The 27,219-nt window shown below is 39.6% G+C and overlaps 1 protein-coding gene across 1 annotated transcript in view; it reads left to right on the forward strand.

The window, feature by feature from the left end:
* Positions 1-27,219, forward strand: part of LOC147309635 (contactin-associated protein-like 4) — a 108,544-nt gene that overhangs the window by 26,931 nt on the left and 54,394 nt on the right. Inside the window, exons 3-5 of the mRNA XM_086268620.1 lie at positions 13,685-13,878; positions 17,300-17,447; positions 18,705-18,911. Coding sequence (XP_086124746.1) covers positions 13,685-13,878; positions 17,300-17,447; positions 18,705-18,911 — 549 coding nt within the window. The remainder of the gene's footprint in view (positions 1-13,684; positions 13,879-17,299; positions 17,448-18,704; positions 18,912-27,219) is intronic.

Consider the following 27,219-nt stretch of genomic DNA (forward strand, 5'->3'; position numbering starts at 1 on the left):
TCTCTATGATGTGTCTCTGAATCTCCTTCATGTGTGTCAAAACAGCAACCCTTCAGCTTTTTTGGGTCTCTCCTGCTGAGTATTCTCCCTTTTTTAACTTTAAAATAGAATTCACAATGCACAATGTTGTAAATTTCAAAAAAATACATGCATACATCCTGAAACTGCTAAGTTGAGCCCCAAACTACGATCTTGAACATGGAAGTCTGACCAGTCTGACAGAGAAACCCACTGCTCATTGCACACATTTGAGATCTGTGGTGAAATGGTCATAACAGGATTGTAAAGATCCGTCTGAAAGTGGCCCAGACCTATACAAGCCAAATGTAAATAGTTTTGGTTTTTACAAGCAGATTCCAGGAAGTTCTTGATCCCACCCTCATTTGTTGTTTAAAGGAACAACAGAAACAGCGTCCTGTCATTTACTCAGGATTCTACAACAGTGATTGTCAGTTTCCACTAGTTCCCTCTTGTTGGTGAACAGGGGCAATAAAAAGTGAAGAGCAAAGCACAGTGAAGTGTCCTGTCCATCACAAAGTAGTTAGAAGTCTACTAGAAGCCAAGCAGCCGGATTAGATGAAGGTGACAGAACTCCCACGTGCTTCCTTGGGCTCCTTTGGCTCTCATTCCCACCTCTTGAGTTGCATCGTGGCTGCTCAGCCCATATGGGGACTGGTGCTGGATAGGCTGCTCACACATGGTGCCCTGTTAATCCCACTCAAGGATCACAGTACTGCCTCCACTCCCAGTACTGTGCCTCACTGTATGCATTATTTGGCTGAACATTGAACGTGGCCAATTCATTAGGCTGGGAAATGGCCCTGGCACTGAGAGTTGCTCCTTCTGATGAAGCTATAAAAAAAGGGTCTTGGGAGAGGCCAGAGAGAGGCTTTGACACAGAATTCAGCAGAGGCCCTCAAGCAGAAGGCTTTAATTTAAAGGCCAAGGAGCAACAGTCCTCAATATGTTGAGCAAGTTTGGGTTTTTTTGCCATCAGTTATGCAAGAAAGACACTTTTGTAGGACTAAGTTGAACTACTTTACTGGAGGAGTGAGACTAGTGCAAGTGGTGCAGCAGCTTATCAGAGCCTAAGTAAAAACAAAACTTATATTGACCCATGTGAGTTCAGACGCCTAAAGCAATACAGAGGCACAGAGTTGGGGATAACATTTTTGAAATTTCTGTTCATAAATGAGGAGCAGTGTGGTGCCATCTGTTCAGATTCAACCTGTTATTTAATGAAGAAATATTTTCACACCGCTGATAGCACCTGACGGAAAGTGAATCCAAGGCAGAACGGGGTACAAGGTACACCTTTCAAATCCAGAATAATGAGGTCAGTCACGCTCAAATCTTCTGTACAGTGGCAGTTTGGTTCTTGAGGTACATAAAGGTTAATAGATGCCAGGACTCTTTGTACAAGCTGATCAGTGCCTTGCTGTTACTGCCTTTAGGCTTGACTTTTTCCACCTCATCAGGCCTAGAACTGGAACTGAGGGTCTTGTGTGGAAAAAAAGCAAAGTGAAGTCCAGAACAGGGCTTTAGATTTGAAAAAAGCTATTTTACTGCTATTGGCAAAGTCAGCCAGTTCTCACTCACACACACACACACACACTGAATTTTCATCTATCCTAGTGGGAGTTTGCTCCGTGACAAAGCATTTGAAAAATTTGAAAATACATGATGTATGCCTGGAAACCTGCGATTCTTCTTGAGTTAGTTAACAGTCTCATCTTTGTGTCAATGCTGTTACAGGACTAAAGAAAAGCACAGGGGAAATTTCCCACAGGGGTGATCAAGCTGATGTTAAATGGGTGCACTCAGGTGTTCATATTACAGATACTGAGCTGAAATCTGCCTCCATATAAGGGGAATGACAATAGAGTTCTTTAGCCCCTCCCTCCTCTCAAATCCAGCAGTTCCTCTCTCTTGCCGCTCTTCTTTGTACAGTGTGGTCAGCTGTAATTATAATTTAAACTCAGTCTCATTTGGACTGCCAAGAAAACATTAAGATAACTCCATTTCATCTTAAAGCCAAATGTTAATGGCCGCATTTAACATTTATAGGCAAATGTTAATGGCAGTATTTAACTTCTAAACAGTTTCTGTTTTTCAATGGCCATACTGATAATTGCACATTAGAGTCACTGTAATTATGCTGAAACAGGCTTGGAACACTCCATCAGTCCCCAGTAATCATTTTCTGGAAGTGCTCATTTAGAGTTCAAGGAGGGGTGCAACATTAGCAGAGGGGGGGAATTAAATGTAGAATCAGATATTGATTTAAGTGTGATATGTTTATGTGTCACCTTTGCCACCCCAGGTGCCCACTTACTGCTTACTGTTAAACACCCTATCTAGTTAAATTCCACAGCTCCTCCATTCAGTTCCTTCTAATCTGAGGTAGTCAGCCTCCCCATAAATCTTATTATATGGATAAATATATATAAATATTGCCTCATTCCTTGACAAAATGCAGCTAAAGAGCCTCTAATCTTAGCATTCTGTCTACATTGCTTCTACATCCTTCAGTCAATTTACTGAAAGTAGCCAGAGTAACTAATCCATGACAGCTCATTAAAAATCACATTTTTATGCTGTGACTAACCCCAATTTACTGCTGATAATAAACTATCTGGGACCCATAAGTCTTCTTTAACTGTGTTCACTCACATGAAATATCATATATTTAATAACATCCTGTATATTATTAATGGATATGCATGGCCATGGTCACACACGGTTCAGATGGCAAGTATCCGTGGATGAAGACTCCTAATGGAGTTGTCAAGAAGGTTAATTTCTGATATACACTGCTCATTGTTAATGCTCACTTCTCAACATCTGCAATATGGAAGTGTCAGTACCATCACTGCCAAGCTCAGTAACTGAGGGTCATGCTATTAATGGGAAATACGACAGTTTGAAATGAACACAAATTACATTTTAAGCTAAAAGCTTCACGTGCTTAAACTTGATCAAAACTTAAACCGCACGGCAGCAATGAAACCAGGTTGCACATGAAAAATCGTCTTACGAAATATTTACTTTTATACATTCAGCACTTTTGGGTTGATGTTACCATTTATTTCACCCAACTTAGCTAATGTTGGTCAATAATAAAGGTCTTTTAGCTCAAATTCATCCTCATCCACTAGAGAAAATGCCCAGCTCTAAATTCTCGAATATATTCAATGGTATGGAAATGATCATGAGCCCAGGTTAAGCCCAGCATAAGCCCTTCATGCAGAAAAAGTAAATCAAGAGACTTAAATATGTTTTAAAAGTGTTTGATGCATCTTGAAGCAGAATAAAGGCAACCAAGCATCGTAAGTTCTAAGCACTGTCCTTTCACAGGGAGTATTCACTTATAAAATAATAATCACAGGTTCTTTTTCTGGGAATAAGGATCCTATCTTCTCATTTTCGAGATGAATTAAGACCCCCTTAGGATTCTGTATAACTCAAAGATCAGCTTTGTTACATACTTAAAAAAATCACATTGGTTTTTATGATTTTAAGCTCTTTTCTTTGCTGCATTTGGACACTAAAAGTGGTTTTGCTATACCTGTATTAAAGGCTTTCATAAAAGATTTCAGTGACCTGGCCTCTGTATCTTTCAGGTGTTTCTTTTTTCTTTTTTTCTTTCTTTTTCTTTTTTTTTTACTTCCAAGACTGTTTATTTGCTCTGGTGCCCGGTCAGTTTTATATATAGCTGCATATTATCTCCCAGGTTGTCAGAAATACACCTCAAGCTCTGTCTCATATTTGACTCTCCCACTCAAATCAGTTTAAAAACCAGACACAGACACATTTACAGATCTTGGCCTGAAATACTGCCATGCGTCTCTGCTTAGTTATCTGTGACTTACTGCATCTTTGAGACCCACTGACTTTGGGTGACTTTTTTCCCTTGTTGTAATGGCTCGTATCCTTTCCCCTCTACCACAGTTCTGCTTTTGTCTTCTTGTTCCAACCTTCTGTTGACATGAACAACTGTGCAGCAGTGCTAACCAAACAGTACATTTATCTGGCAGACACATCTATTCCTCCTTGTAAAGCCACTGCCCTGACAAGCGTTGTGTCACCATCTATTTCCCAATAGACACTAACATGGTGGAGATAGCAATTAGAACAGAGAGGATAGAAATAGATTGCAGGATGTTGAGTTCTTTTACCGTCTTATTAGCAGAGACAAAAGCTGAAGTTAATTCTGCAAGTGGAGATGGCTCTGTCTAGCACCAGGGGCACTGCTCCATTATTTGTTGCAACAAAAGCTGTGTCACCGGCTTGATTGGTCTCTCTGTGGTCAAGCCACAGACTTTGGTCATGAACATACAGTAACTGCAGCAGCAGGTATTTCTCAGTAAAATTCCTAGTGGCTACTGCTAGTTTGAAACTAGAGATTTACTAACACGAGCTTCACCATTAAAAGATAATAAATAGCATAGATAATAAAGATTTTATAGGGACATGTAATTGGGTTGCTGAGAAAATTTATAGCTCTCCAATCAAAAGCAGTCAGCTATATAAACAGGACGTGACTGCAGTATCATTAAGTCTAAGTGACAAAATGAAGGTTTTAGGAGGAAAACTGTAGTGCCCATCCTTTGTAAATATGGTTGTGCCATCAGAGATCATTGCTAGCACTCAAATGCACATAAAAAGAAGCAGGTTCTGATACATAAGCTCACATATGCATAGTTAGTTTTTCTTACATAAATTTGCAAAACCAGGCAGGTCAACAATAGCAAGCAGAGGGAAAAGCCTCTAAAAAACACCCCTTTGATGCTTTCCTTCTCCTCACATACAGGGTCTTAAATAATCAGACCCCATGTTATCTTAAAAACATCATAGTACCATATCACCCCAACAGAGCCCTTTGCTCTCAAACTGCTGGCTTACATGTGGTGAAAGGAGCATAGGAGGCATAGCCTTCAGCCTTCGGACTTCACTCCTGAGGAACAAGCTCCCAGTTTTGATTTGGGAGACAGATACCCTCTCTACTTTTAGGATTAGGTGACCCTGAACTCCCTTCTCAGTTACACAGCAACAGACCTCGGGGGCTTCCCATGATGCACTTAGTGTTTCTTCTTCACTCACCTGTTTTCACTCAGTACGTGTTTATACACAACTCTGCATTTAATCACTAGCTATTATTAATCTCTGGCTCTCTTTTGTCCTGTCTCCCTCGCCTCACCCCCACCTGGTCATGGCAGATAGCTGCCCCTACCTGAGCCTGGTTCTGCTGGAAGTTTCTTCCTTTTTAAAGGGAGCTTTTCCTTCCCACTGTCGCCAAGTGCTACTTTATTGGCGGTTGTCTGATCGTTGGGGTTTTCTATAATAATTTTATGGCAAACAAATGTGTGTAGATATGTTGGACTATTTCCGTTTTACTTCTTTATCCATATGAACTAAAATATGATCATTTTGACAATGTTTCATGTTTACTAATCACAGAGTGAGATACTGTACGTGCATGGGTTTAAAGAGTGTAAAGATTTTGTTTCTCTTTTTTTTTACGTAACAAGTGTTTTGCAGTGATATAGCTTGTTAATTCATATGAGGCTTTTATCAAAAATCTGTTCCACATTTCCGATAATCCCAGTCATGTGTGGTTTCTCAGTAGTTTTTTTTTTTCTTATTTTGATCTAAATCAATCTTAGGCACTAAGATGGTGTTCTTATTTGGTGTGACTCAAGGACACTTGTGAAACATTTGCAGTTTCTGATGGGCACAAACTTGGTGCTGTGGGAACTGAACTTGTTATCTGTGAGTTTCTGTTCCATCTCCCACCCCTGCCCACCATGAAAAAGTCATAATCCATAGCTGACACCACGTGTCCTTGGCCTGTATCCTAGCTCTGAGCCAGGAGGAAGCCTCTAAAATAACACCCCCTTTGATGCTTTCATGCTAGCCCAAATAAAACCATGCCCGATTTACCGCAATGACACATATTAACTTATATGAAAGGATGTGCTTGTTTATGGAAGAGTAGAACTTGAATCCTACCTAAACACTAGGTACTCTCAGTAGATTATCACACTCCTAAGACAAATAGGTGGCTTTTCAAAATCTACCAGATGCAGATGAATACATTTTAATAATAAAACATTGTGCAATCAATACTACAATTTATCCAGTTTTTTATTGACCAACCATGAAGAAATCAAAACTGCACAGTCTCCCAGTCTCACCTCAAATCTAATTTCCAAGCAGACTGTTTGGCATTAACTTACTCCTAAATTCTCAAAGAGCATTGCACCTGGGTACTGTTGTTGGTACAGATGTAAAGGTGTCTGTTTTGTTTTTAAATTGTGCAATGAAAATAAAAGCTAATTTACTTTGTGACAAAAATTCAAAACTCTTGCTTGAACTTGTAGTTCTTATATAATTCTGCTGTGCGTGCATGTTTTAATTGGAAATTTGCTAATTACATTTGTTTCTTATTTGGCCAGTGTTCTACAGTAAAATCTAAATGTCTCAAATCAATATTTTAATGTAAACAAGGCAAACCATAAACTCAAAGGAATTACTTGTAGCAACAAAGTACAGCTGCTCTACAGTGCTTTTCAATCATGTCAGGATACGAGCATTTTAATAGTTGGCACCAGTACCAATAAAATACATAATTTTCAATACCCAAATGCAATAACAAAAAATAATTATCTCATGTTCTTAAATAGAAACTTCTTTATTAAAAAATTTGTTCTATCACTCTTGGCAGACCATTTATTTATTTTGTTGATGGGACCCAGACTGAAATGTTAGGATGGCTGGTGTAGGCTGTGTATTTGTTTAGCATTAGCCACTACATTTTCTCCTGGAACATAGCTGCTTTTGCAAATAAAATACTAGCAGGTATTTAAATCCATCCATCCATCCATCTTCATCCGCTTTATCCGAGGCCGGGTCGCGGGGGCAGCAGCCTAAGCAAAGAGGCCCAGACTTCCCTCTCCCAAGCCACCTCCTCCAGCTTATCCCGGGGAATACCAAGGCGTTCCCAGGCCAGCTGAGAGATATAATCTCTCCAGCGTGTCCTGGGTCTGCCCCGGGGCCTCCTCCCGGTGGGACATGCCTGGAACACCTCACCCAGGAGGCGCCCAGGGGGCATCCTTGTCAGATGCCCGAACCACCTCAGCTGGCTCCTTTCGATGTGGAGCAGCAGCTGCTCTACTCTGAGGCCCTCCCGGATGGGGCCCGGCCGGGCACAGCCCGAAGAGGAGACATGGGCCCATCCTCCCGCAGGCCCACCACCCGCAGGAGGCGCCATAGGGGTCGGGTGCATTGTGTTCCGGGTGGCGGCCAGGAGCGGAGGCCCTGGCGGACTGACCCCCGGCTGCCAAGACTGGCAATAGGGACAGGTATTTAAAGATTACATAAAAAAGGATAATGCTGTTGATGTTGTTGGATGTGGAACTCAAACTCATTCACCTTGAATTCTTTGAACAAATCGAGCTGCTGCTGTTTTTTTAGGTGCTTTTCTTTATTTGAAGTCTTTCCTTGTCTGAAAACTATGATAGGACTATTTGCATGTCTGTTTGTTGGTGTCCTTCCTCCTTCCTTTTACACTGTGAAGCACTTTGTGCAGCATAGACTGTTGGTAATGTGCTATATAAATAAACGTGACCTTGAGCTTCCTTCAGTATAGGTGTATGGTGCCTCCTTTCAGTACTGGAAGGAATGCAGCCTTGGTACATACCATAGTCTGTATAAAACAGGCTATACAGAGAAAACAAACAGATATGCTGGATTAGAACTGACAGAAATAATTATGCTGCTGATCAAACAGGTGATATGTGAGAAACATGGTCATTAGTTTTTTTCCCCAAACACTTTATACCCAGTTCTCCCCTCTTTTATTTAGACCCCTTCAGCGCTCCTCTCTTCCAGGTGTTTCTTCCTTTCTTCCTCTCTTCCTAAGTCTCCCTCCTCTGCAGTCCTATAGATGTCAATTGATCTGCCTTCTTCTGTCACTCTGTCAGTCTCTTCCTTTCCTTTGTTTGTGTTTGTCACTTCTTCCCTCTCCACTCCAGCTGTAATGAGTAAAGGTCAGCCTGTCTGCTCTCTCCTCTTGCGCTGTCAGTGTCCATGTTACTGAGGTACTTATTAGCTCTGGCCTTTAGCTGCTGCCCTAACAAGCAGGAAGCACAGCAAGAGAAAAGAAGATGACCTCAGACACGGTTAATTCAAGTGAAGTCACAAGTTTGTCAGCCAGGAGACTGCTGCTTTGTTTCTCAAGCTTTGCTTTATTCCCCCACATTTGCTTTTAGCCTTGGCTTTCACTCACTGCTTACTTTTTAGGCACCAAAAACAGATTAAATCTAGGAAAAAATCATTTCTTGGGTTACAGTATGCCCCTTCTAAAACACACATTGATAAATAATGATTACTCACATGGGTTAAACGTGACGCCAAGGTGTTCATTTGCATGGCTCTACCCATGAATGTGGTTTTTAAGTGCAAAAAAAGTTTATTTTTATTGATACCTGGATGCTTCTATCTTGCTGAAAACCAAAATGGGAATGACATCACACCCGAGTTCTGACATCAAAGTTCCAAGCTATCTGGATTGCAGCATTAGTTGTGGTTATACCACAGAGTTTCCTGCAACTTTCTACCAGGAGATTTTATTGCATGCTTTTTATTCATGCTTCCGTCTGCTGACAAGCTTTACTGAGATGCTGATTTCCTTTTCCAGCAGGACTTGGCATCTGCCCATAGTGCCAAAACTACTGCCAAATGGTTTGCTGACCATATTATTACTGTGCTGGCCAACAGCTCACCTGACCTGAACTCCACAGAGAATCGATGAGTGATTGTCAAAAAGAACCCACCCTAAAAATACAGAGAAGCTGAAAGCTGTTTTTAAAGCAACCCGGCCTTCAATAACACTTCTGCAGAACCACGCACTAATGCAGTCCACGCCACACTGCAGTGGGAATTTGCGGTACTAAGTACTAACGGTATAAACGAGTTGCTTTTCAGAGGTTTTCAACGCAGAACAGATTTCTCTGTTGAATTTTTTTTTCTCTTTTGGCTGATTTTAGGAAATATTATGTAAGCTATAATCACCTAAACTAAAACAATAAGGGCTTGAAATATTTCCCTTGTAATATATTTCCCTTTTAAGTTGTGATGAATATACATGTTTTCCTTTTTAAAATTAACTACAAATTAAAATAACTACTCTCTGTAACGTTGCTCAGCTGAACATTGACTTCTCTACTGTTCCTTGAGTTGAATGTTAGCATGTTGCCATGCATCTCACTTCATCTCATAGCAATCAACCAATTTGATGAAGAGATTTCAACATGCTGGCAGCGTGGATACTTTCTCACTGACACATTATACTGGGAGGCAGAATGGAACTGAGCCATTATTAAAGTTGTTAGATTTGTTTCTCCTTCAAGCTACAACTGAAAGTGTGGGCTGTTTTTTTAAAGGTCCATAATCTCTATGATCAGTTATGATGCTGACTGACATTACCAATCACTGCTGTACTTTAGCAATCTGTTCTGCAGCGTGCTATGTTGAACAATTCAAATGAAGTTCATGGCGGGTTGTGTTAACACAGTAAACTGATATAAGGAGGATTAATAATAGATGTGATAAAAAGACACTGTGTCCACTTTGGCAGTTTGAAAGAGTTTGTAGTATTGATTTACATTGTCCTAATAGCAGCATGACATCACTTTGACAACACAATCTCAACTGCTCTTCAGGGTGGCTGCGTTATCGTGTGTGTGTGTGTGTGTGTGTGTGTGTGTGTGTGTGTGTGGTGTGTATGTGTGTGTGTGTGTGTGGGTGTGGTGTGTATGTGTGCACCCTCAGTAGGGGAGAAATCCCTCCATCTGCTCCTTGGGCACCATGGATTTGCTTTGCCCTGACTCAGCACTTTTTATCAAGCTTACACACATGTAGACTCACAAACTCAGACACAGCCACTCAAACACACACACACACACACACACACACACACACATGCACACATGCACACACACATACTCCATTGAGTCAGGGATACCAGCAGCATCCAAAGTAAAATAAAATCAGATTGCAGCTGTGTTAGTTATGGCAATGTCTCTGCAAAGGTTAGCAACTGCATCAAGGCACCACTCTTTGTGTCTGTGCCTTTCAGTCCTTTTCTGCCTTTGTTTCACTTTCTGGGCTAGTTCACTTCTTCACTCCCTTTCTCCAACCTACTCATCCTCTGCGACATGTTCCTAAATTTCCCAAATACAAACCCACTTGATTAACTGCAGTATTTTATATGACACAGTTCACACTCCTGCTGTGTGTTCCTGCCATCTTTCCTGTTTCGATCTACACCATTCTTTTTTCAAATCCAGATATTTTAATCTTTTCCCAAAACATTTCATTTGAAACATGAGCTTGAGGTGATTAGAGGTGATTGGATGCAACTAACTGTACTTATAGAAAAACAAATCATGGAGGCTCTCAGACTCAAACATCCCTGATGGAGTCTGGTGCATAAATATTCAGCAGCTTATTTCAGATAAGATATATTTTGTTTATGCCAGAAATTTTGAGAAATTACTGTGTTACAGCAGGCAAAACATTAAAAACACATACTAGCTCAATAAAATTGAGTACCACAAAACAAATATGTTGTTTCTCCTTATATGCTCTTATATTCAATATTCTAATCCAGATTCATTTAGATTTTTGCTTACTATGCATGACAGTGAGTTTTTCTTCTTTGATTAAGATGCCAAAGGATATTATAATCTGTGTGTGAATACTCCACGTTATTCTTTGTGGAACATTTAGTGAAATCAACTTTCACCTACTTTACTTTTGATTTCACTTCAACAACGAAGCTTGATAAAAACACTAAACAGTGATACATTGTCAAATATACCCCAACATTTTGTGATACTTAATTGGAGGGTGTATTGCTAGCTCTACTTAAACAGGTTTATTGCATTATATATTTTTTATTTGATTAATTTACTTGGATATTAAAGGTCCTTAGTTTTGAAAAATCCACCGTGATTTTTGTTTGTAGCTAAAAAAAAATCAACACTGGCAGGCAAAAAAAAGAAAAAAAGTCAACACTAGAAGAAATCCAAAAACGTATTTTTATAGCTGTACTTTTTGCACAAATAGCTGAGTTCAAAGGCTTCAAACTGAACAGTCATTTCCGTTCAGTTCAATTCAGCTTTGTTTATATAGCACCAAATCACCTCAAAGTGCTTTATATTGTAATATAAAGACCCTACAGTAATAGAGAGAAAACCCCAATAATAAAATGACTCCCTATGAGTAAGCACTTTGTTGTCAGTGGGAAGGAAAAACTCCCTTTTAACAGGAAGACACCTGCAGGAGAACCATCCATCTGCTGCAACAGGTTGGAGTGAGCGTGACAAAAGATGCTCTATTGAAGAGAGCCAGATTAAAATTAAGTAATGATTAAATGTAGAGTGGTGTGTAAACACAAAGAGAGTGAGGGAAGAAGAAACACTCAGTGCATCATGGGAAGCCCCCAGCAACCTAGGCCGTTTGTAGTGCAGACAGGAGGTTAATCTGATCCAATCCTGAATATAAATATTATAAAATAGGAAAGTTTAATCCTAATTACAGTAGAATCCAAACTCGGAGCTGGTTCCATAGACGAGGTTCCGGAAAGATGAAGGCTCTCCCTCCCATACTCCTTTTAAATATCCTAGTAACCACAGGTAAGCCAGCAGTCCAATAGTAAAATGCTATGTTGGAGTTATATGCTACTATTAGGTCTTTAAGATTAGATGGCGCCTGACTGTTCAAGATTTTTTGATTCTAAATTTTAGAACATAGCTCAATAACCTTAGTTTTATCTGAATTCCCTTTGAAACAAGAAAATGTGCAGATCTAACTATAGACTATCAGCCTTCATTCTAATGAGGATTTCTAAATGAGTGCATTTAGGTATTATGACTCTGTCCTTCCAGTGTGCTGCTACCTCCACACTTGCATCTTCTTAAAAAAAATGGTATAGCAGTGTCAGACATACCACAGTGCTGATGGAAGTACCTATTTTAGACAACAGCATGAACACAGTGTGTGTTAGTCCCTTACATCCCTGAGTGTCCTCTCCAGCTGTTGCAACAGATGTTGCCCAGACAAAAATGGAGCACGTTACCCCTGGAAAATATGATAGTACTCTGCATGTCACTGGAGAACAGACAAAAGTTTCAGCTCAGTGATTTGTCTCATGTCAGAGAAGATATTTTAAGTGAAGTTGAATCACATTCACTTTCTCTCATATTGTCACCTTGGTGAGCTCATAAAAACCAGAAAGGATCCATTAAATGGCAGGACAAATCTTGACACTTACTTGTGGAGATTCATAAATACCATTCTGGTGCTGCATCATCTAATCCATTTTTCTTCAAAGGGTTTGTGGCCCAGATATATCCCACTTAATGTCTTGAGGATTTATTAGTTATCATCATGAAACCAGGCAAATGTTGACATATTCTAGGGTTTTATGTCTGTGAGCATCTATGTGGACTTCAATCAAATCCAGAAAAGGGATGCACTATAATTGTACTGTGATTTGCAATATTTAAAGTTCAAAGCAGGGTCTCCTTATTATGAAGAAAATATTTACAAATGGAATATTAACTAATATACCTTTCCAGTAACTTAAACGCTCTCTGTGATGTTTCTGTCATCTCTGAAGGGATCTGCATTTTTGGCAAATAGTTTTTAAACTTCCCTTCAAGTCGATTAAAGGGAGCCAATGGCTTCTTGGCATCTTTGACCATCGTGACATTTTGTGATATGAAAAACCTGAAGATTTCATACTGAAGTGGCTGCCATGCTTGGATCCAGATATTTGAGCTGTTGAAGTATGCAGATTAGAAAACACCCATTTACCATTTTATAATCAATCTGAAGACTTAAGAATATCTAAAAAAAAATGTATTGTACAAACCAAGAAATGCTTTAAAAGACAAAAGCAGAATAAAATGGTGTGTTAAATCTTAATTTAGATACCTGAAGGCATCAACAGGCATTAGCGGATTATTGGTAATTTATGTTGCTGTCTTTGATTTCTTGTTCTTTAATGATTTCTCCAAATTGGCTGTTTGAACTGGTATTATTTCCATTCTTTTCATTTTTACTACTCACACTCATACAAATGTCTCAAGTCAGTCAAAAGTCACACAGCTCAGAGTTAATCAACGCCTAGGATGGTTATAGGCTGCAAACACAGAATAACAAGTGAAATGATTTTGACACCATTTACAGAGCCGTGGCTAACCAAACAGTCAAATAACACATGCTTGGATGGAGTATTAGTAATACCGTTTTGCAAATGTGATCCACAATACTAACTTATGCATGTGAACAGTGGTCAGCTGGTCAGATTAGTTAATCACCACCTGACTGGTCAAACCTTACACCAATGACTTTTTATGCTAATGTTTTCACACACAAACACAGAGCATTTTTTTCACTGTCGACCGTAACTGCTTTTTGCCTGAACTTCATCTTGATCTTAAACCAGGTCTTCTTGTTAAAATATAATATTTACCTTATGATAACCATAGTGCCTGCAGTGTGACTGTGTAAGAGTCGTGGTCCCACAACAAGAATAATACTCACACTAAGTTTACACTAACCGCGTATACCCATTATTATAATCCACTCTTTGTTTTTGTCCCCTGTGCAGGAGCTGGAGGTTGGTCTCCTCTGGTCTCAGACCGATACCAGTGGTTGGAGGTGGACCTGGGGAGGAGAACCCAAATCACTGCTGTTGCCACGCAGGGCCGCTACGGCAGCTCTGATTGGCTCACGGCCTATCTGTTGATGTTCAGTGACACAGGACACAACTGGAGACAACACCGGCAGGAAGACAGCTTAGGGGTAACTCTTCTTCCGGTGGCAGGATTACATAGTAGTGTTGGGTGTGCAACATATTTGTGCAGTCACCTGATGGGAGTATGGATGTCCATGTCAATCCATCATCTTGTTGTAGAAAAGTACATATTTTTTAACTGATCGTGACAAGATCATAGATATTTAACAAAAAGTGCACACAAAAAGAAACCCCCCACATGTGTTATATAATACAGATTTTAACAGCTAAAAATACAGTTTGTCCAGGCAGTGACACTCTACAATCACACACAGTTGACCTAACTGTCATAGACATTATTTAACATTATCTGTGGGGACTGGTGCTGCCTGCAGCAACATGGCGTGCACACCAGGAGCCTTTCACTATTTATTAATAATACATGGAACAATGAAAGGAACTTGGGCAGGAGTCTGTTGACGGTGTGGGTCTGCTGTCAGACAGTTTAGCCTGTGCTGACAGGAGGTTGGTGCTGTTATGAGAAAGACCGCCTGGCGTAGAAAAACTCCCAGCTTTGATGCCTGAAAGCTGTCCATCACCAGTCTGCAAGCAGGTCGCTGAATGGGCGCTTTCGAGCTCAGCCGCTTTCGATAAGTGTGGCGGCTCTTAAAATGTAAATGTGCAGAAGAAATTGGTGAGAAAGCTCGCTGAGAAAAGCACGCAGTGACTTAAGTACCTAGTGTTGCGGTTGCTTTACGTCTAAATATATTCCCCATTTCTTTTTCTCTCTTTAATTTTTTATTTTTCCAGTGTTGTTTCAATAAAAAAGAGAATACTAGACTGGGAGAATGACTGATCACCAATGAGCAAAGTACAGATGTCAGAATGACAGGCAGCCATGCAAACCTCGACTGACTGAACAACGTTTGATATGTCACGCGTATCCTCCCTTCTGTGTGGAAGAAAGTGCAGCTTTCACTACAGCAGCAACCCAAAGAAAACTTTTTTTCCCCTCACATTTGACTGGGTACAACTTTTTCACAGTGAAGGATACAAACTCTCCAAAGCCCTTCAAGTCATCACTAAAGAACACACTCCTTGTAGCTTAAAAACATGTTGATTTGACAGTCAGCATGAAAGGCGGTGAATCCACATCAGCTTTTAGAGCACTTTTAAAGCTTCGTATATTAGTCAGGCTTGCTTAGCGTCTCTGTGATGGTGAGAATTTTACTGCAAAAACAGCTGCATCAGTCACAGCTTCTCACTGACTTGTGAGGTAAAGGTAGAAACAAAGTCTCTACTCAGGTTACTTTCATTTATTTGATGGTTAGAGTCACTAACTACTTCATGGATTAAAAATAGAATAAAATTAGATCCCATCATCAAGCAAGTTGCATGTGGAGTCTTACTTTATGATGCCACATGTTTCAAATGTTTTAAAGTGTGATTCAAAAGGAGACTGTGCCTATAGAAAACAAACACAAAAATGACATTAATTAACCTTTTATCATTCACTCTTACTTTTTTGGATGTTTTCTTGAAGTCCCAATCTGACCATTTGCATTTCACCATTTTTCTTCAAACTTGAGTATGCACTAACTTGTTGTGGGCGGGTCTTCCATCCATGATCATGACCTATCCTTCCCCATCATTCTGCAACAAAGGAGTGGCTAAAGGAGAAGCACATTAAGCTCATGGAGTGGCCCAGCCAGTCTTCAGACTTCAGTCAGCTAGAAAATCTGCAGAGAGAGATGACATTTTCGGTGACATAAAAATCAAATTAGAACTTTCATGTAATGTGTTTTATTTCTAGGTTTTTTCACTGATATTCTGTCTCTCTCCATTATGAAACTACCAAAGAGACTGTTCATTCCTTTAGAAGTAAGCAAACTTACAAGTTCAGCAAGTGATCAAAGAATTGTTACCCCCACTGTACAGTATATCTCTGGCTTCAACCCAGATACCAAACAGCAATCTCAAATCCTAAAGAAAGCACATCATGTCAGAAGCATGACCAAGACAATACTTGTCATTAAATTCGACCTTTAAGGAGTTATGCACTATGAAGGCATCCCTCAGCATCCCCAGGATTTCCTGTGCCACAAACATGCTTCTGGGATGCGATCCAAACATTGCCGGAAAACCAGACCACCATAAGAGGTATATCTGATTTTGGCCCATAGGGTGGCAGGCACAAGAGTTTGGTTGAGATTTAAAAGTCAGTGCGTCATTTAGAAGTTTTTTTTAAAGCCCACTTATGATAATTTACCTCCCTGATAAAGTAAAGAGGAGTAAATGAGGTTAACAAAGCTGGCAACTCTCCTCAGAACTTCCTAAGGAGCAAAAGTCATTAGCATGGCAACAAGTATATTTCAGCAAACACCCTATTTAATAGTGAATAATCTAGCTTCACTGTGGGCAGCTATGCAGTGAAATTCCTATGTTGACTGACATGTCACTTGAATAACGTGTCTGCCAACATTATTATACTGCTGATTCCAAACGTTCTTTTCTTGTAGCTCCTTTTAATGAAAGACTTTATTGCATAATTGCATAATTCAGTATTTTTATATTGTCTTGGTGGTACCAACTACGCCAGGCACAGTTCCTCTGCGATTCCTTTGTCATGCCCTCTCATCCTCTTCTTCGACTCATTCTCTAGCCATTCCTCTCTCCTTGACTGAAGGCTTGTCAGAGGCTACTCATATTTCAAAAGATGCTCAGGCAAGTAAATGAGATGCTGCTCTCCTCAGCAGGAAACAGAGCCATTTGTTGAGCTTAACGCTCTGCTGGCCAGCCGGCTCAGCCCTTGAAGACGGCACTGAGATCACAATTATGCAGTGCCAGAGAAGCCAATTTCTCTCACACAGTTACATCGGTACACCCTCAGCTGAGTTTCTCACACAAACACATAGGTAGCATCACACAAGCGCTCCAGATAGGACACAAGCAAATGACATGCACAGGAACACATGGACACCTACTCTATACCGTATATGCAGCTTGTTCTTCTTGTTTTCTTCTTACACATATTATTGCAGGTGTTTCTCTGTGTGTGTGAGCCCTGCTGGATTCCCACAGGCAGCTGATTGGGAAAAATAGAAGCCATTAGTCTTTTAAAGAGAGGCTTGCTACGGAGACAGAATAGGTCCAAGTTATTGATCACTGGACAGAGATGAGGGAGAGGGAGAGACATTATCATTACTTAGGATCAATGGCTTTCCACTGACAAAGAGATTTTCAGCCCTCGAATATGTAAAACTTTCAATGTATAATGGTCCTATCTAGCTTTTAGTCACCATTATGAACACTTGATGAGAAGCATATCTATCTGCTTTCCTGATAGAGGCATCACCCTTTAGTGTTTGTTATTGCTATTACATCATTATTACATTATTACATTGTTGTTGCAGCAATCAGCTGACTGAGACAGAGTGTAAGAATGAAGAAAACGGTAACTGTAACAAACATGTAACTGTATTGTTGCAGGCTTTTCCAGGTAACAGTAATGCTGACACTGTAGTCCAGTACAAACTGGAGCAGCCGGTCATAGCTCGCTTTCTTCGTTTAATCCCACTGGACTGGAACCCCAGTGGGAGGATTGGCCTCAGACTGGAAATATATGGATGTCGATATAGTAAGTAACTGTGAATTAAGTGTTATGTTATAGCAATTATAAATATATCCAATGTTTATTTTATCATAGAATATTTTGACCTTAAGTAACATATAATTATGTTATCAACAGTTAGTTGGTCTTGATTGCCTGTCTTGAAGTCTTTAATGCCCGACTGGCTTCAACTCATTTTGAATGCTAAAAATGTAAATGTGTTGTGGCATTAAAAGTGTCTTCTTTTAAAATATTACAAATGGCAGTTTTGGCTTGTTATTGTATTACAAGTATTTTGCTAGCAGCTAGTTTTGTATCTTAGAATGTAAAGTCAAACTTTAGTCAATTAATTAAAATCTTGATTTGTTGGATTAAATCTACACAGATTATCTCTATCAAATTTGGATTATGGTGTTTAAATGTGGTGCGGAAAAATAAGAAATGGTCCCTGGAACACCTTGAAAGTTATATTAATCCTGTAGCATTATATACAGAACAAGATTGTTCATTGTTTTTTAGAAAAATAGATTTAAAATACTCCCACACACATAGGCTTTGGTTTGATTTTGCTCTGGTGTGTGATGTGAGTCATACAAACCTTTTGCAGTCAATTTAGAAACCATTAGTTCTTAGAAAAATAAGCAGTGCTATTCAAACACTAAGCCATGCACTAGAATTATTGGGTGTTGTGTGTGAGATGTACAGAGAACACATGGTTTTAATACAGAGTGCAATACGAATTGAAACAATAGAAATGTACATGCAAAATGCCTTCAAGCAATCCAAGCATTTCAAGGCAGCAGCAGCAAGCTTTGCTTCTTTGTAACTGACTTAACTAAATGTCAGCCCTGTTACTTTGTGTTGTACCCTACCTATAATAAAGCTATGGTTTGTAAAACTGTACTTCTGTGACAACAGGGCTTAAATTCAACTAGTGAAGCCTACTGATCAATCGCAATCGCCTCTTTATTTTAAAATATACTAAAGAAGTTTCACAAATCGAACATAGCATTGCACCAAAAGGAATGGTCAACTCTGGGCTAAATCATATGGAAAAGTGATGTTAATGGAGTTAAATGTGCTTGCTGAGTAAATAATTTCACCAAGAGATCCAAATCTGTCTAGAAATATCTTACAATTCTGTGAAATTCATGATGTTAGAAAAATGGTGGCAAAGACAGAGTTTGCACAGTTGTGTTAGTATTTGGTGCTAGTATGTTATTTAAAATGAATGAAATGTAAAGAATAAAACTTTTCCCTCTCCCACTTAATTTTGTTCTGTAGCTTCTAGCGTGGCAAGCTTTGATGGGAGCAGAAGTAGCCTGGTCTACAGACTGAGTGTGAGGGCAAGCTGGACTGTGATGGAGACTATTTCTTTGAAGTTTAAAACCCTGAAGAATTCTGGGACACTGCTCCATGCAGAGGGACAGCGAGATCACAGCCTCACGTTGGTGCTCGAGAAAGGAAAGCTGCTACTCTACCACCTACAGGGTAGGACACCGGTCTCAAAGAGCTACAGACATAAATTAATGCTTTGTTGTGTTTTCTTACATGATAAACATAACCCCAATAATGCTGAATCATTCTGCGAAATTGCAGTTTATAGTGATATTGCCTAATTGGTTGTGCAAGATAAATATATTCACTCTGTTTAAATCAGGTCTTTTATGCATGTGTAGCTTGTCATGCTGAGACACACATTGTTGGAAAGGTGTGACAATGGCACTGCCAGCAGAGATGTAAAACATACATTTTCCATCATTTGAACAGGCAGCGGTAGCATCACATATACAGAAAGTCTGTGGTCCCAAAGGACTAGCACTAGCATTAGCTGCCAAGCTCTCTAAGAAGCCTCCTGTGACAACATTAGTTTAAACCCCAGCACGAGTCCTTCTGTAGGTATTTTCCCCGAGTCTGTGTTGTCCATCTGTTACTGCTGAATGTTTGTAATTTACATATATATATATGTGTGTGTGTGTGTGTATATAGTGTGACCCCTCAGCTTCCCACTGGATGTACTGATGGTATAAATTTGACCTCTAACCTGTAAGGGTCCTATTAGTGTCCAGAAAGACATAAAGGAGGGTACGCTTTAGGGCAGTCCAACTGATTTAACAGATTACTTGTTAAGATTTACCCTTTTGGGAAAAACCATACCTGTCAGAGGGACTTTGTCTGCTGTGATGACGTGTGTTTTGATCTTAATAGTGTGCCTGATTGTCATGTTGTCATACTATATAATCAGGGACTATTTTGCACTCCTCAAACAGTTTGCAAGCAACATATTCACACCAACTGAACATGGTAATGTTTTTGGAAGGACCAAATCAGCAGTGATCGACTTCCTGAGGACAATGACTGAAACTCTGTGCTGGAGAGTGAGTGAAACTTCCGATGTTTGAATTGAATTCAATATTTTGGAAGTTCCTTGAGCCAACTGCACTGGCAAACTCTGCAGCTCCACTCATCTGTTCATTTATTTTTCTTTCATTGTTTAGTTCTGCGAGTAAATGTCAGCTAAACACGCAAACTGTACAGCATAATTATGCACTCACTCAGGGTCCAGAGCTTCCAAAATCCCTTCTGTGTATAGCAAATTTAATATCTTGCATGTTTTGTTCCTATAATCAAATGGAACAAGCTTGAAGTCACTCTCAACCCATCTGCTGGTTCACTTGCATGTTTGTCAGAAACAATTTTGGGAAATACCTCTGATTCAATTTTGATGAAACTCAGGGGAATTATGGTTCTTTCTACATATGCCTTTTAGCTCACTACAGTGCTTGTTTGTTTATCCATATGTCTCAAGCTAATTAGAAAGAGTGCTATATGTCTAACTCTGAAAAAGTTGGGATGCTTTGTAAAATGTAAATGAAAACAGAATGCAGTCATTTGAAAATCTCAAAAGCCATATTTTATTCACTGTAGAACATAAAACCATATTAATTGTTTTCCAATAAATATTAGCTTATTTTGAATTTCATAGCAACTAATTAAAATAACTGGCAACTGATCAGTAACATGACTGTGCATAAAAAGAGCATCTTAGTAAGGCAGAGTTTCTCATAAGGTAAGATGGGCAGAGGATCACTAATCTGTAAATTGTGTATTTCACAATAATGGTCATCAACATAAAATTGACTATGAATATGTCATCATGTACAGTACATAACATCATAAAAATATTCAAAAAATCTGGAGAAATCTCTGTGTGCAAAGGAAAGGACACAAAATCAATATTGGATGCATGTGATCTTTGGGGCTTCTAGGGCACCATATTAAAAACAGGCATGATATTGTTATGGAAATCACTGCACAGCTTGGGAAGACTTCCAAAATTCATTGTCTCTGAACACTGGTTACTGTGCTGTCCACAGGTACAGGTTAAAGCTTTATCATTCAAAGAAGAAGCCACTGCCTGAACAGTAGTGATGGGTCGTTCGCGAACGAAATGGCTCTTAGAGCCGACTCTTTGACATGAACGATGCGCGCCGGCTCCTTATCGCGAGCCGTCACGTGGGGTTTTTTTTCTTCTTTCTCTCTCTCTCTCGCACTTTTTTTCCGCTTCACTCTGCACGCGAGCCTTGTGCTTTACGCTGGGCAGAGGGGGGAGGGGCGGTAGTTACACTCAGTAGCACAGGAACAGAGCCAGAGGGGGAGAAAGAGAGCCAGGGACAACAACATCACATTAGAAAGGTATAGTAATCATCCACAACTATTTTCGGTTGCAGATGATAAAGGATTCAGAAAGTTTATTCATGCAGGTCCATATGACAGAGAATATGCATGTTCTTTTTGTTTTCATATTATAATTTATATTTAATTGTGTTGTGGTTTGCAGTGTTTTGTGTTGTTTTCACTTTAAATTTGTAAAAGGAAACAGCTGAAAATTTAAATGGTTAAAAGTTGAAATGTGAATAGTTGATTTTTGTATTATATGATTTATTTATTACATTTTATGTGGAGTGAATAAATAAAAGTATATTTACGGTGGCCCCTAGAGACAAAGCACATATAAACTTCAAATCACGTACAAACTCTGAAGCATGTACAAACTCCAAAACACGTAAAAACACGTACAAACTCCAAAACACGTAAAAACACGTACAAACTCCAAAACACGTAAAAACATGTACAAACTCCGAAGCACATAAAAACTCAGAAGCACATAAAAACTCAAAACACGTACAAAAGACAACAGAAGTGCTCCAGGATGCTGGGCGCAGTGTTGAGCTTTTGTTATCTTGTGGCTACACAAGCCAGCAAGTACCAACGACCAGATTTGGTGTGTGATAGTAACAGGTAAATGAACTTTTTTTAAAATTATTTGAATATATATGAGTGCCTGTGTATAAATACACAAACAATACACACATGCTTTCAATTGTGTAATTTAAGTGATCTAGTAGCTCTGCTTTGGAAGTTTAGTTCATGCTAGAAATGTGTTTTGGAGATTGTACATGTTTTGTCTCTAGGGGCCACCGCATATATTTATATATAAACATATATAAATAAAACCACTTTTTTTAAATTAGTAATTCCTTTTGTGCATAATTTTATATTATTGTTAATAATAAATTAATTAAAGCAACAAAACAACCTGAAGAGCCGGTTCGGAGCCTCTTTTTAGTGAGCAGAACCGAAAGAGCCGGATCTCTAAAAAGAGCCGGAAATCCCATCACTACTGAACAGTATCCAGAAAGGTCCCCAATCTCTCTGGGCCAAAGCTGAATTAAAATGCACACATGCTACTATCCCATCCAGACAATACCTTTTCAGGGAAAATCTTGCACATTTCAGCAGGATTCCTAAACCTCACACTGCATCTATTACAGCAGCACGGCTTCATAATGGAAGTCTGGGAGCTAACCTGACCTGTAGTCCAGACCTTTCACGAACTGAAAACATCTGATACATCACGAAACAAACAAACGAACAAACAAAAAAAATGCCACGAAGAACATCCAGGACTTTTGAGCAGCTTGAACCCTCTATCAGACAAGATTAGGACAACATTCCTCTCACAGGAATCCAGCAGTCAGTCTCCTCCGTTTCCAGATGTTGTTAGAAGAACACGGCATCCTACACAGTGGGAAACATGGCCCTTTCCCAACTTTTTTAACGTGTTGTTCAAAATGAAGAAATACTTTTTTTTTAAAAAAAGGATACATCTGATATGTCCTATATTTAATCTATTGTGATTAAAATATGGGTCTGTGACATTTGCAAATCAATTCTTTATTTACATTTGTTTACACAGCGTCCCTACTGTTGTTATCTGGATTTGTACATATCTGGCAGATACAGTCAATCAGAATGTTGGTGATTGACTGTCAAGAAGGAACTTGTGTTTAGCTTTGTTCTTTTCTTGTCTTGTTTGTCTCACTGATTCTTAGCTATTCCCAGACTCTTCGCCTCTATCTAGTGGGGGGTCTCACTTTCTGGCCGTTTCTCTCCCAGCTTGACATCCTCATCTCTCTCTTTTAATCTATAATATATGATGGATGCTATAAACATGTGTCAAGGATGAACACTGTGGAGCACAGTGGGTTAGCATAACATAACCCACTGCCTGTGTGGAAGCTAATGAAGGTAAAATGTTGTGATGACCATGAAGCTACAGACACAGGACTCAAAAGCACAACTTAGAGAGATAGAATTAAAAGTAAAAAAAATAAAAAATAAAATAAACACTTCACTTTAACAAAAAAGTTTGGTAATCACTCAGCCGCTGACAGGGACCAGGCCATGGCAGTACAGGGAATCTGGGAAGTCAAATTCCCTAAAAATGTACACTGGGAACTAGAGGCTGGAGCACACAATACAGTCTGGCACAGAAAGAGAGGTACAACCATATTAAATAAACTCTGGGAATGGCACAATGAGGCACAGATGACACTCATGATGGTGGAGATGACACAACACTGAAGTGCCTAAAACACGTGTATTAAAATAAAATAGGAAACCATGATGAATGACAGGAAAATAGAAAACATGACCCAAGGTGCAAGGCGAGACATCGTGTGTGCGTATCTGGCGTAAACAAGGTTAAACCTGAGGTGCTGTTGGACTGCCAGCCTGTCGTATTATCACCATATGGCAAAGCTCTCATCAACCGTGCCATCTGGCTGCTGGAGTACTCTGCTGCTCTGCTCATCAGCCAGGCCTTCCTTTCAGTTACAGCTGAAATTAAAAGTGCAGCTTCCTGAGAATATATCACTTTCCCTCAGAAAACCATATTTTGTGGTCCTAAATGAAGTTATATTCCAAAAGTGAAACTGCAGATAATTAATCATAGAAATTAGTTTTATGTGTTTATTTATTTATTTATTTCTGTGATGTAAGATTGTGTGGTTATATTTATAACAAAGCAATAATTTGATCTAAAGTTAAACTTTCTTTGATGTAGAAATAAATGAACAAATAAATAAATAAATAAATAAAAAGCACCACTTAGTCACTGTACTTTTCATTAATCACAGTATTCTCTTATCCCAAAACAGGGGGCATGCAGTATAGTTGAAATTTTGCAGACTAGTTGTTTGGTTGCTGAAAAACTGAGTGAGACTCGGTACCTGCTCTTTGTGTGGGTGAAAGGAGAATTCAAAGAAAGATTAGGTTAGAGCATTGATGAACTAATGGTAGCACACACCAGAAGGTCAAGTAGGAGTATGATGCAACAGAGAGCATCTGGCTGTTAGAACTAATAATCGATCAAAACCTTCTTAGATGCACTATAAGCACCGAATTTCCCACAATTCCTGCCATGTTTTGATTTGTGGAAAACTGAATATTTTGACCATCACTATAAGCAAAGCTGAGTTTGCTCCATGCATATATTGCTTGAAGATTGTCCACCAGATTGGATGTGATACGAAATATGTGCTCTATGGAGAAATAAGTCCTCCAAACTGGTTGGCAAGTGGTTCCTTGGGTTTATGACAGTTCCTGGTGAAATCAGATGCAAAGAGGTTGCTGTGCAAAAAAACATCCTTACAGTTGCTTTGGCCATTAACAGGTTGCCATGGATGTCTGTAGTTTGCATGGAAGACACAGACTTGTCTGCAAACACTACCTTCAAAGTAAAAGTGTGCTTCAATGGCGCAGCAATGGCTCAACTTTTACTTTGAAGGCTAACAATTTCAGTTTTCTAGCTGTGTTGCATTTTCCACAGTTTCACTGTAACTTGGAAAACACATGTCAACTAGTCAGTTTCTTTCATGCATACTACAAGTGACACGTAGCAGTCTGCCAGCAACCAAAGCCAGGTGTTTGCAGGTAGGAAATATATGTTTTGCTTTAGTGCACAGTAGCTGCCAGGAGGGGGCACTGAGTGTCACTAGGCCTGAGAGATGGGGCTTTATTAAACTTACCCTACAGGGGCACATGTTCGAAATGACAGACAAGTCAACATCATATGTTTAGTGATCATATGACAACAAAACCTGAATACAATACATGCTGTACCATTCAGTTCACGTTTCACAATTGTCAGACTTCCTGCATCATCCATTTACTTAACCATAAAAAGCATTTCAAGAGAAGACATAATTCAACTGCATTTTAGTGTTATATTAATGTTTGAACAAGGGACCTTTGCCATGCGCACACACACACACACACACACACACACACACACACACACACACACACACACACACACACACACACACACACACACACGCTGAAAATCCCAGATTCCCTCAGCTATTTTTCTAAGATTTTGTGAAAGCCTAAATTTGCTGTTTCCAACTCCAGGCCTCTCTCTACTTCTTTACATCCCCTCACCCTAGTCTCACCCTCCCCTTTCTGCATTCTTGAAATAAAAAGCAGAATATTGTCCAATTCCCATTATGACTGGGTGGAAGCAGTTTATTTCCCTGGTGGTATTGTCTAGTATATGTCAGCTGGAAAGAGGCGTCATCTGCAAAAGCTGTCAGTCTGACATCAGCTCCCTGAGTGACGCCTGTCACATCCCTGCTAGGCTCAGTCCGATAGTCAGCAAAGTGCTCAAAGAACTTGGCTGGGAACGACAGTAAACACAGGATTGTTGTAACGGTGCAGAGATTATATTGAGCTAAATTGAGATTATCCTAAAAATCGTACTTCGCCCCAGTCACAGCACTGACACTGCACGCTCTCTTTATTGCCCTGCCTCTCTGTCAATCCCTACCCTATTGTTTTTTTGCTATTGAAAAAAATATTTATGTTTATTTATCAAAGCCTTTTTCATATGTGATCCAAATTCTGCCTCTGCTAGTTCTTTTTTCAGATTGAATTATTTACCTTTAACAATTGCATGGTATTCATCTTTTGTCTTCTTCCTCCCTCCGAATCTCCAAGGAGCTTGGAGTCTACAGACAGTGTAATTTAGATCAATAGCTTGGAGCATCCACCCTGAGCCACAGCATGCTCCTCCACAGTCAGCTGTTGGAAGACAAGAGAAGATCAAACTAACAGAGCTAATAGATAATAGCAGAAGGTTTAGATGCATTATCTAAACACTGAAGAATGTGAGAGACTCTCTGAAGCTTTTCACAGTTATCTCTCCCTTTTGCCGGCCTGATCCTGTCAGTCCCGGTCCTCTCTTTAACGGTGATTCATGTCACTTCACGAGAACAGCAAGCTGGCTGAGACAGAGAGGTGGCTGTGAACACTGTGAACTGGGTAAATGTACAGCTTATAAGGTTGCAAGTGTTTTCATTAATTAGTGAGCAACATCCATTAGCATAAGTACACGTCTGAATGGAAACACAAAGACAGGAATAACAGACAGACCAATAGACAGTGACCAAGGAGACAGACAGTCAAACAAACACATGCAGTGAGACACTTAGACCCTCTCTGTGTGTCTGTGGCTGTCCAAGCAGTTGGAATAAATTGACTGGCTCATTAAGATTTATGTCCGCTATCCAAAACCATCTCATTTCCTCTATGCTTTACATTTATCAAAATGTCAGTTTGCTGTAATGTAGCCTGCTGCTTCATAATTCACTTCAATTCTGAACTGCCATTGGAAAACTGTAATACACAGCAGTAAATGCGCTGAGGGCTCCAGTGCCTTTTGGACAAATGGTGTTAAGTATCACTGACGAAATTAGGATGGCATCAGAGATCCATGCAGGGCAGGCTGCATGTTAAGTGAAAGGCTTTCTTCTCTCCGTATTCTCAGCAGTGAGGACATGCTGTGTTCACTGTCTGGTCTCTGGCATACTAAATGGAATATTTCAGGGTTTACAGTAGCACGACTTTGCCACAATCAGCATTTTGCTCATTGTACAGAGCAGCAAAAGCTACAACTAGATCTTCCCCCCAGGCATCTGAACAGCGCCGCTGAAATGAGATGAATGTCTTTGGACAAAGTGTGCCAATTGGCAGAGAAAATAGAAGACAATGAACTGCGGTGATTGCTGTTGCATTTGCTTACTCAATTCCACTTTGTCTACAGCGATTTACTCGTTTTGTATGCTGCCTCCCAAGAGTCCCAGAGGAGCCAGAAAATGGAAAGAAACCTCTTACTGCACTCCCCTGCTGTATGATAGGTTTCTTACTACTGAATTTTTTTGTGCGGTAAAAATAAAGAATGCATCTTTAAAATAGAATTTAAAACAATTAAAAAAAACCCCTCATAGTTCATTGTTTAAAGGCAAATGTAAAAATGTAAATGACTGCCGTCTTGTTTGCCTTTGAAGACACTGGGAAGTGAAAGAGATTTGTGGCAGAAAAAAAGGAGAACAAATGGAGGACTCTTTCTAAATATTAATTTACTGTGGATGGTAAATATTGCTATAACTTCTTG

The sequence above is a fragment of the Aulonocara sp. 'chitande type north' Nkhata Bay genome, linkage group LG17 (genome assembly GCF_057382095.1).
Source record: "Aulonocara sp. 'chitande type north' Nkhata Bay isolate Kocher_YH1m ecotype deep benthic linkage group LG17, A_spYH_male_GT1.1, whole genome shotgun sequence".
Taxonomy (NCBI): Eukaryota; Metazoa; Chordata; class Actinopteri; order Cichliformes; family Cichlidae; genus Aulonocara; species Aulonocara sp. 'chitande type north' Nkhata Bay.